Below are 12,478 nucleotides of genomic sequence, written 5' to 3'. Positions count from 1 at the left end.
GACCCCCTTCCCATTTAAAATTCTGAAGTTGAATTCAAGATGGCGGACATCAAGATGGCCGCCGACCGTGTGGGTGGCGTCAATGTGGTTCCCCCTTGTCCAGATAACGATTGGTCATCGCCAATTTCAAATTCCATGCCGCAGTGGCCTTGTACTGAGTGTGTTAAGTGACTTATTGAGCCACCCTGTAAGTATGTTCCTTATATTTTTGCACTTGTAGGACAAAATGTGACACAACCAATTCACATTTGTTTCACTACATTGACATGAAGGAAAGAAGGAATGTGATTAGAATGTATGGCTGCGCACACACAAACACTTCCTTGAAATAATTATGTCCATCTGAGGCAAAGATGTGGAACAAGATGCGAGAATAGATTAGAAAAGAAAGAGGAAAGACCCCTAACACACACATACATGTAGGGTGACCAGACACATACATTCAAAAAAGAGGACAGAGCATGGCGAAAAAGGAGGACAAAGTCATGAAAAAGAGGACAACGCAAAAAATGGCATTACTCATAATTTAATCAATATAAAACAAATCTTACCAACATTTTGCTCACAGATACTTTTCAGGTGGTCTCTTTCAATAACTTCCCCCTTTTGAGTCCCAAGGCCATTTTCACATCTAACCCCCTTGGTCCCGTGCCGATTTTGAGGAAATTGCAGTTTCAATTAAATGAGTGTAGCTCGGAGGCTAATTCCCCTAGAGAGATGAGTGATATACCGTTGTACGCGGAATGAACCAGAGATTCAGACTATATGGAATTTATGCAAATTCGACGTATATGAGGTGGGGGAGGGGACTAACTCTCAAAATTCCAAAATTTCGGGGGGAAAATGGGGTCCTTTCCCCTCCTCCCAAAGAAAAAAGTACATGACAGTGACTCATGCACATGGAAATGATCGCTGACATGTAAGGAACACAAAAATATTTGCATTATTATCTTATGACCAATGTAACGTGAGTTGTACCCCCAAAAGGAATGGTCGGCACGCCACTGATTCAAGCTTCAAAATGCAGTGGTACCTTGAAATGACTTTAGTTCAGAAACTATTTGCCCTGGAGATATGAACGATATACCGTTGTACGCAGAATGAATCACAGATACAGACGATATATAATTTATGCACATTCGACGTACATATGGAGGGGGAAATCCTCTAAAAATACTTTTTTTTTTAAAAAAATGCGGTTTCTCCCCCCCGCCCCCCGGAAAAAGGTTATAAAAAGTTTAAAATGCACAACATAGAAATTATCGCTGGCATGTAAGAAACAGAAAAATATTTGCAACATTGTCATATGACCAATGTAATGCGAGTTGTAACCCCTGAAACGAAAGGCTTGTACGCCACTGTCTCAAGCTTCAGAATTGAGCGAAATGCAGAGTTACATTCAAATGACTATAGCTCAGAAACTAAATGCCCTAGAGATATGAAAGATATACCGTTGTACGCAAAATGAATCACAGATTCAGACGATATATAATTTATGCACATTCGGCGTACATATGGAGGGGGAAAGGCAGGAAATCCCCTGAAAAATACTTTTTTTTAAAAAAAATGGGGTTTCCCCCCGCCCCCCGAAAAGAAGGATGTTGAAATGCACAAAATGCAAAATTTATGCAAATTCGGCGTATATATGGAGGGGGAGGGAGGAAACCCCCCAAAAACACGTAGATGACAAAAAAGTCCTTGGAAGTCTGTCACTTCACTCAAAAAATATCCTTGCACTTGGGCACAAAACGACACACCTACGCACAACTTTCATGGACGAAAAGCTAGAACGCAGTGAAAAATGAGGGCCGATTCTTGCAGCTGCTTGAAATTCTATTTTTAGACAATGCAGGGTAACTTGTGTTGCAACTTGTGGAACACTTGTGCTCAAAAACTTAGGTTTCCTTCAAGGTGCCTCGAAATTCCATTATCACAACGCAGATTCAACAACCAGTCCTCCCCCTCCCCCTCCCCCTGATTGCGCCGGCACGGAAAACTTTAATTTTGAAATCGGATACTGATAAACAAGCTTCCTTCGACTGCAGTTAGCAGGCGGGAGTGAGAAGCATTGCTTTAGAACAACAAAGCCGGTCTTCCTTTGCCGGCAAAACTTTTCCCTTGAAAAGAGACGCAAAAGAGAACAGGGGCGGCGCCAGAAATTTTTCACCGGTGGGCAGAAGCTGTATATTGATAGATTAGGGTGGTCAGGTATAAATATCAGGTGGTTATAATTAAAGTGACGGTGTTCAGAGTGGTACAGCACGGGCTGTAATGAGAGTAGCAGTCTGAAACTTCGTAGATATGCTAATGAAGCAATGCGCTCGCGAATTATGAAAAAAAAAAAAAATAGTTCCAATTCTCGCCACCAGGGTAAAAAATGGCGCTGTAAGCAGTCAAAACTTGGTATAGTTACAGGAAAAACACTATAAATCGCAGAAAACAATACTCTTTGTAATAAAATATCGCTACAATTTCACTATTCGAATTACATGAACATTACTAAAGGAAAAAGCAACAAGCGTCACCAACAACAACCAGGGAGCTCACACAATGGTTAGGCAATTTCACCGACTTTGACGTCAGAGTTATGGAAAATTCCACGTTTTGACTGCTTACAGCGCCGTTTTTTACCCTGGTGGCGAGAATTGGAACTATTTTTTTGGCATAATTCGCGAGCGCATTGCTTCATTAGCATATCTACGAAGTTTCAGACTGCTACTCTCATTACAGCCCGTGTTGTACCACTCTGAACACCGTCACTTTAATTATAACCACCTGGTATAAGGCCATATACGTATATGTATGACATATATGTATGTATATATGTATCCCCTCCTCTCTTACACTCTCGATTTCCCTACACTTCTTTTCCCTTTACTTTTCATCTTTTCTTTTTTACTCTTTAATGCGGGGTGTAAGGGGTGCTCCTTCCACGTAGTGCACCCAATAGTCAACCTCACTTCCACGTAGTACACCCTGGACGGCAGACTAACGAGGCTCTGGCGACTGGATCCATGGCCAGTATAACTTTGTTTGTGTTGTCCTGTGTTTTGTCCTTCGTTGTGCTGAGTGCTCCTTTACAGCCGCAGCTTTTAACGAAAGTCAGAAGATTTTAATATTTTATGATTTTAGTTCTGCAACGTTCGAGTTATGTGTAACGATAAGGGGCTGGACCCCGTATAATGTGACGGGTGCAAAATAGCCTTAGTGCTGACGCACCCAAAATTTTAAATTCAGATTACTCTTTAATGCCTTCTTATCTCTTTCTTTCTTAACTTGTTATCTCTTTCTCCCTTTCACTTTCTCTCGTTCCATTCTTCAAACGTTTCTCTTAACTGGCACACACACACACGTGTGTGTGTTTGGGTGTCTTTCCTCTTCCTTTTCTAATATATTCTCGCATCTTGTTCCACTTCTTTGTATCCGATGGACATAATTTTTTCAAGGAAGTACGTATTTGTGTCTGCGCAGCCATACATTCTAATCACATTCTTTCCTTCATGCCAATGTAGTGAAATAAATGTGAATCGGTTGCATCACATTTTGTCCTTCAAGTGCAAGAAATACAAGGCCCATAATCAATTTTATATATCCGGCGACAGTGATCAGTGGCGTCGCTAGGCCATCTGCTTTGGGGGGGCTGCAACCAGATACATGACTTATTACTATTGTAAATATTTTTAATGTTTGAAAATAGCAAAGTGATTAATAAGACAATAATATATAACAAGCATAAGGAATTAAAACTAACATAGACTTACTGCATTAATTTTTATGAAAACAGATGGATATTTTTGTCCTGTTTTTCTAATGCTGGTGAACTATGTCTTTATGTATCAGCTGTACTCTGCGGTTCGAATTTCTTGCAAAATTATCAATAACACAATCCACACACAATTCATGACACTCTTCCTTTTCTATGGCCAGTATTGCAAGTGAGGAAAGTCTGTCTTGGCCCATACTATTACGCAAAAATGTCTTGATTCTCTTCAAACAGCTAAAACTCCTCTCACACGATGCTGATGTCACAGGAATTGTCACTGCAATTTGCAACATTCTGCATAAGTTCGGAAACATGTCTTTGGGAATGGCGTTCATTAAATGTACTATGGATGTGATGGTATATGTCAAGTTCTTCAGGTATTTTTTTGTATCTATAGGTATGTTCCTGCATTAACAATTGTTCAAATATGTTTTCTCGAAATACTCTATGTAATAATAGCTAAAAGTTGGGGGGGCTTATCGAGGGATTGGGGGGGCTGAAGCCCCCCCAAAAAGGGCCTAGCGACGCCACTGACAGTGATAGAACGTGTGATGGTAGACAAGGGGCGATTCCTCCATGTAGGAAATGAGGAACTTCCTACCAGTGGCGTGCCCAAGCGGGGGGGGGGTAGGGTTGCAACCCCCACCTTTGGCCCAGTATTCCTAAAAAAAAGAACGTCAAAGATAGGAAAAGATGGCGGAATGGGGGATGACTACCAGAAAAAAGTGTACATAACCCCTCCCTTTCGAAAATCCTGGGCACGCCACTGCTTCCTACAGTTCATTTATACTTGCTTCCAGTTCTCTATTTTCTAGGAGTTTAATAATAGTGTGCGTTATAAAATTATGAGCACAATGTACGTACAATTGACTGGGTTAGCTACTGTTAAGAATCGACTGGTGCCGCTCCTTCCAGCCGCAACCCAAACACGATAGACACACAAGGTTTGCTACCGCTCGCTGAAGTACATCGGCGGTCATCATACAGACAGATGGGTGACGAGTAAAGGCCTGCACAAGACCTGGAGCAGACCCGTTCGCGAGACATCGCTCCTGAAATGCCATGCAACCTGCGCAACACCCTCGCTTGAGCAGCTTGTATGCCCACCTGCACAGATCGTTCCTGGCAGGCATTGTAGACCCGCCGGGTACCCGCAGTCTTACGATACCTAAGCTAAGCGTCAGGTCAACCTTGCAGCAGGTTTTAGCATATGTAGATCCAAACGTGCGCGCAAGAATATAGTTCCACTGAGACGGGTTCTATTCCGACACAACTGCATACTTGCAAGAAAACAGTTATTTAATTTGTAATATACAGACAAAATAATACATTGATTAGCAGGTATGGACTTAATTGGTTGCAATCACTGTGCAGACGAACTTAGAACCGCAGATTCGCCAACTCGAATCTGTATTGCGTTGAAGAGACATTGAAACTTTAGAGCGAGTCGAGCGAGACTGAATGCGTTGCAGAGCGCGTGAAATCGCTGATACCAGTGTTGCACATCCCACTATTTTAACCCTATGTTTATTGTAGAGCGGCGAGAATGGCTGAATCTCCTGTTCAGCGCGCGGTTTTACCCGAATGTTATTTTGGGCTTCATCCGAAAGGAAATGTTCTTCAAAGTCAAGCAAGTTGTTTTAAATGCATAATCCTCCTTGCGGCAACAAGATCAAAGTAAAACAGGGCGTGAGGTGATTTGCCGTCAATGTGCACACGAATTGTATCACGGGTGTTGAATGATTTGCGGTTTGAGTTTAGCAAGAGGAAACGATTGTTTGTTGTTTGACGACAAAAGAATCTCCGCGGTATTAAAATATATCGCAGTGAGAAGAAACATGTTTATTATTTGGACGAGACATCCTTCAACTCGGTGAGTGGGGGAAGGGGGAATAAACCATGGAAGGATACCACCATGCAAAACCACCGCCAGGGCTGAAGAAACCGACGATGAGGGGAAGGGGGAGGCTTATTGTTTCACCCACTGGCGGCAATGAAAGCTTTGTTGAAGGCGCATATTTACTTTTCAGCGCAAAGAAAGGGAAGGGTGATTATCAGAAACAAATAGACAGACCAAGATTTGAATCCTGGTTTAGTGAAGTGATTCATAAATTGAAACCAGAGTAATAGCGACAGACAATGCACCTGATTGTATATATCACCAATAACAAATCATGCTTTTTTGGTGGTACAACTTGAAGTGCGTGTGTCTTACAGTAACGGATGTATTGCGAACGAAGCAACCAAGTTTTTCATAAATCTATTTCTTTCTAAACCAAAAACAATAATTTGTCATTAAATTCAAGAGGGGCCTATCGTTGTTTACTTTTATCTTTGTTTATTTTTATTTTTGCGTGCTCGAAATATACACACATGCTCTCATGTTTAGAAGTTGTTTCGCTCTTATATTAATGACACATTTATTAAATAATATATGCGCAGAAAGTACTTTTAAAATGTTATGTTTCAGGAGACAAAGAGAAGCAAAAATACAATCCACTTGACATGCATGCGGGTTTTGATGTGTTGTGCGGTTGGCAATACTGTAGATTTTCTCAGTGTCTCCGATGTAAGCAGCTCGGCGGTTGAGGAAAGACTGGCACGGAAGATTCTGAGCTCAGTTCTCGCGCGGATTGATACATAAAACCTGCTGCAAGGTTAACCTGAAGCTTGGCTTAGTAGGTCTCAGTTCGTTCTTTCCATCAACTGCAGACCCCTCCCTCTGCATGACGTAGTTGCTTCGAGTAGAAACTGCACCTGGCCCACACCGTTCTGCAGTGTTGCCAACTGCAATAGATTTTCACTACTTAAAAAAGGGAACTCGAAGCTTCGTAAGCCACATCACCAATGAAATGAGATTTACGAATGTTGCTACCCCCCCCCCCCCACACACATTGAAATAGGTTTTCCGTGGCACAGGATCCATAAGTATATGTCGTAAACAACCAATATACGTATATATAGTGATATATGACAGGACTGAAACATGTCACGTTCGACGCTGAGGTCGCGAGTCGAACAACACACTGTTCTACTGCGAACACCAGGGCCGTAGCCAGCCAGGGCCATTGCCGTTACCCTCGTTTGGGGGGTAGGGCCAAGTACTTGGATAAACGTGCCAACAAGAACAATCACAATAATAGTAATAAAGTAGCATGAAAGGCATTATAATCCTCATAAATCACGCAAAAAGGGGGTAGAAGTCGGTTCTCACGCGCATTTGTGTTGAAACAGAGGATTAGAAATATTTTTTTTCAACACGTCAATTTCACATTAGCTAATAATGGAAAACAAGCACACAAACTGTTTTTGAAAGAAAGAAAGTGCATGATAAATGCATTCCGAATGTACAGACATATGGCATGTAAAATTTCCATCTACAATATTTTCTTTTCACATGGAGCGACGTATTACATAATCAATTCATCCAACTCGTAACAAACCAACATTAATAGCAAATAATATCACGGGCCGCCATAGCATTCTCTGTTTTAAAACTTTTCTCACTTAGATCGTTCGGCGCTCAGGGCCGACTCCCGCTACCCCTTTGCTACGGCATTGAACTTGATGAGACTGGATAATATTTTATAATATATTTCTACTTTCATAAAATTTGAAATCAAGGGGTTGCAATTACCCCTCCATTCCCCCTCTGCAGGTGCCCTTGGCCGTCTGGAAGGAAAATGCAAGAAAAATATGAAAATTAATTCCATCTTGAGTACCCTTTAGCCCTGCTACTCTTAAATTCTGCTAGTCTGTTTTTTCTTGTACTTTAATGTTTGACCCCCACCCTGACCCTTCCGCTAGACTTAATTTCCGTCCAAGCTTGTGAGCAATGCACCCTACCCCCTCTGGTTGCGCCACTGCGTGCCTGGTTAAGGCACCATGCAATGAAAAGCAATTAGTTTTCAGTGAGGAGATTTTTGTTTGCTCGATCATTCATTTAAATAAATGAAGCTGTAATACTGCGTGCATTTCCTGGCAATAAGATAAAAACTGCTTACGCTGAACTGAAATCGCTAAGTATATAAATTCTCCTTGGAGGAGAGAGCTCCTCCTAGGACCTCGTAGGATTTACGAGCTACGTAAGTAGGCAACACTGGCTGAAGCTGTCCACGTGGTGATGAAACACCTGGAGCGACACGCTGACGGAGGGCTGTTTCCTTCCAGCAGGTTTTGCAGGCGCCCGGGTCTTGTTGAATGCCCAGTTACCTTGTAAGCGCAGAGCGCCTGGAAGACGAAGAACCCGGGTAAAGACGCAAGTCGACTCGTTGCCGTGGGCAGGCTAGCAGGTATACCTGTCCTCACGGGCAAGCGGGCAGTGGGTAGGTAAAATGCAGACTATGCTGGCCTCTGGTGACGAGTGGAAAAGGGGCAGGGAGAAAGGTTGCGGTTTTTAAAGATACAGCTAGGAAGCACCGAGGGGTTCCTCAATCAGTGGTGCCAACCCGATCGAAATGGTACTAAACATAGCAGTTTGATTTTCGTTGGCCCCTAGCATCCTGCTTTTGACATAATCTAGCATAATCTGCAAACGCGAGTCCCTGGGAGAGGGGAATCGAATTCAAAGGAATAAGTTTTCAGAAAATAGAAATAAAATTACGTCCAAGTCTCATTTATACTTCACCAGAGGTCTTGTTTCAAATAAAAGGGAGTATGCATACACAGCGACACGCTTGTTTTTACAACCAAGCGACGATCCATCCTCTATCTTTTCTTTATCCTGTCCTGTCGATTTTCTTCCTGAGATTTTACTGCAGTAAATCGATAGAAGGTTGGGTGTAAACAAACAATTTTCCCAAACAGTTTCAACTTCTATGCTGAACCCATTTTGTTTGTTGAGCCATTCTACACAATTTTGTGTAGTAAATAATAAGTCATGCAAGTTCTTAGCTGGAAAAAGTATATGCATAATTAAACTTAAAACTGCAGTTATCCGAAAAAAGTAATTAATAATAAATCATAGCACAATTTAGAAGCATTTAGCATATTTTCAGAGTTTAAGCAGCACTTAAAATAGACAAAATAGAAATTCTTGCAAAATCTGAAATATCGTCAATACTATTTTCGTTTTTTTTTTTTTATAGATTCACATTAAAAAAAATCATAGTTCAAGAGGGCAAGGGCCCCTTGCCCTACCTTGTGCGTGGGCCTGCAGCTTACATTCTAAATGCAATGGATAGTACGAGCGATTTGTGCAACTGTAATTGAACTCATTTTTCAAACCTTCCTCAGTTTACCATAACTACTTCCTACACTCCAAAAAAGCCACGAGTCGCCACTGTGGTAGACAATGGTGAAGAAATAAATTACTCTGAATAATTCTGTAGCTTCTTCCAAACCCACATGACTGTTACATCAAAATTTATACACCTCGGTATTGTAGTGAATATTGTGATTACTTGTTATTAATATTTATTAGTAGGACGAATACACAATTGTTGTGTGTATACCACATAGATATTTGAAGATGACATGTATGTAAACGTTGTAATGGAATAAAGAAAGACACTTCTGGAATTTCAATGTAGATCTAATTAAAAAGTCCAAATAATTTATTGTGTTGCTGGAGGAAGAAACACTATGATGGGGTTTTTATTTGTTTATGTAGAGATTATTTTAACCACGTGCAGGCCGGGCATATATGTGAAGGCCCGGAGCTTCCAAGAGCAAGACCCCAACCCAATTCCCTCCACAGTTTCAGTTATAACTTTTCGCTAAGCTACATGAAGTGGTTAGTTATACGTATTTCTACATTTTTCATCACAACCGAAGTACCTCATTTCTTTCTTTATGCAGTACTTTATCAAGCAGTTTTCTCCAGTGAAGGCCCAGAGCTGCAGCCCTCAAGGTCACCCTAAATCCTGATCTCATCCTGACCATACCCTGCATAATTTTGCACCACCTAAGCCTACTAGCTGCTTCTAATCATAGAAGTATTCAATTGATGAAAGTTTATTTTGTTTCAAGTTCTCCAGTAATTCTTTTTGGTTTCTAATGACAAAGTTAAGATAGCTTTTTATGGGATCATGATATGTGAACATTTCTAGTATAGATAATATTCATGAGTAAAATATACATGTAATGAATACCAGAATACAATTATTTATTGAAACATTCACATATCCCCAAGTATATGTACTTAGAGAATTTGATTGGGTGGGCACTTGCCCACCCCTGTTGCCGTCCCTGTATCCTACAATAAAGAATACAATCTTTTAAACAAAGACGTGCTCCATTGATTTTTCCTGCCTTTTTTCTTCCTTTGAAGGTCAAACTATGGTTTGCCTATTTTATGCTTAGATAGGCTAATTAAGACTGAACCTATAGTTTAAAGTGAGTTCCAAATCATTGTGCAATATGTTGCAACCAGGGATTAAACCTGTAGCTCTTGTATTACAAGGTGACAGCATTACCACTACGTCATTTGGGAGGTACTCCCTTCAAGAAGTTATTTTGACAGGTATTCCATGACACTTCCATTATTGAAAAATAATAATAAAAAAGTAAAAAAAATACACCATGAGCAGTGGCGTGGCGTGACTTTTTCAAAAGTGTTATCGGCCATCAGTACAACAATTTTGCCTGCTAGACGTTATCATCCCCCTGAAAGAAAAACATCTTCGATCTAGATTTTTTTTCTGTGCAATCCACTCAGTGATTTAGCCACAAACACTCCTAGAAAGAACTACCACCAAAGTATTTACATTAGTCTGTGCTACCGCTCATGAGGAAGTTACCACGAAAATCCAATGAATAGTGGTTGACCCCTGTCAATTCTTAAACTGTCTCTGTTTCTTTGCAGTGAGGTGCAAAGGGGAAAAAGAACCACACTTTTCTCGGGTCAGTTTGATGTTTGTGTGAGCAGACGACAAAATTCCGCTCCTCCAGCGACAGTGGAGGAAGGGAAGTCCAGCTGTACATACTACTGTTGCCAACTTAGTATTTTGGAACAACGTTTGTCGAAAACACTAATCGCAACAAGGAACTATCTTCGTCTATTACTTCACTGGTGTCAGTTGTAGTGAAATCCAGCCTTGGCTTTGCAGTCTACCTCTAGTTGCTTCACAGAAATAGTATCTCCATTTTAGGCAGGATTTAGCTCTTTTCTTCCAATCCGATGTGACAACACTGGCATATACCGACATGACAACACTGGCATATACCGACAGGCCTGATCGGTAACTGGGTCCCTTAACAGGCATATGTATAACCCAGTGGCACACTTTGCTCCAAAGTCTCCCCCCCTCCTCTTCCCTTGTATTGGTGCCCTCTTCAGGGTAGCGGAACCAGCCTTCCTCTTCGCTTGTCAGCTGGAGAAAAAAAATGTTCTCTGCAATATCTACTCAACGGCAACACTGTTGGTTAACGTATTTAACAATGGTGTCATTTTATTAGCACCCCATGCCTCTGACCATCAGCAAATGAATTACAATGGTCTCTTGCCTAATGATCGCCTTGCACAATGAACATCGTGCAAATATTGTCACACATGAATAACCCCTCAGCAAGCATGCTTACACGAGCAGGGACGTGGGGTACTGTACTTGATACACAAGCAGCGACCTGGATCAATTCACGTAAAAAATATTGTTATAAATGCACTAAAAGGAAAACCAATCAGTGTCCAAAGCCAAAATCAGAATTAATGAGATGCACTGTATGTACATGAATCCTGTAGTGTACATTTTTTTTATAACTGCATTGTGCATACTGTATTTTCGATAACTTACTAGTAAATTCCTAACATTTCAACAATGGTGGTGGTTTTGAAATTCATGCGTTTTATGACTGTTTCATGATTCCTGGACCAGGCTTGGGAACAACTTGAAATTTATCCTGCATAACAAACACCATCCTGGAGCGAAAGATTTAGCATATTCATGGTTTTGGCATTGGTGTGATAAAATATGGGCCACTTGACACGGAGCTCAACAGAGGATTATCCTGGTTGTTGATCCAGGTGTCAGAGCCTTGTTAGCCTCCAAAAATGCAGGCCAGGCTGTACTACATGGAACAGATGTTTGATTTATTTTTGATTTGTAATTTGCACTTTTGTCACTTTTGGATATTCGCAACAACAAGGATGAGTGAATTGATAAAATTGATGAACAGACACTCACAGAGAACGCCCATGCCAAAAACTGGTATTCAAACCTGGGACCCCTTGGCATCATAGTGGGCTAGGGTGACCAACTTTTGGCCATGAATTTAAGGGAGATTTCCAAATTTCGGAATTGAATTTACATGACATTACAAGAGATTTAGTTGCGACAAATTTTGTGCATTTTTACTCCAGTAAATGTTTATGAAGTGGATAATATTAAACAAAAGAATTAATTAAATTTTATGTCATGCTTCGGGCACTGGCTACATGCAGGGGGAAGCTAACAACTTTTCTCCTGAGATATCGACCTGTGTATGGGACTGGTGGCTACCACCCCATCGTGAAGAAATTGGTGAGCTGTAAATGAGTAGCGTAACCGATCATCGAAACCTACAATGACTGGGGGTTCGTCGTGCTGACCACACGTAACCCCATAACTGGTTGGGTGATCTTCAATCTTCGTAGGTGGGAGTCCGACTGGCAGTCATTATGTAGATAGGTCCTGGTCCTCATGGGCTGTTGCACCATGGTTTATTATTATTAATGTGACTGCTATGTCCCTTGCAGTTTGCCAAGGATCAGACTCCACTAGTCAGGCCCGTAGCTAG

At 41.2% G+C, this 12,478-nt stretch overlaps 1 protein-coding gene across 1 annotated transcript in view; it reads left to right on the top strand.

The window, feature by feature from the left end:
* LOC145988688 (uncharacterized) overlaps positions 1–12,478 on the top strand; it is a 26,927-nt gene extending 14,449 nt beyond the window's left edge. The window contains exon 3 of the mRNA XM_083123770.1: positions 12,438–12,478. Within this exon, the coding sequence (XP_082979896.1) occupies positions 12,438–12,478 (41 nt within the window). The remainder of the gene's footprint in view (positions 1–12,437) is intronic.

Source organism: Lepisma saccharinum, chromosome 1 (genome assembly GCF_977018435.1).
Source record: "Lepisma saccharinum chromosome 1, izLepSacc3.1, whole genome shotgun sequence".
Classification (NCBI taxonomy): domain Eukaryota; kingdom Metazoa; phylum Arthropoda; class Insecta; order Zygentoma; family Lepismatidae; genus Lepisma; species Lepisma saccharinum.
This window is presented reverse-complemented; position numbering and strand designations above follow the sequence as displayed.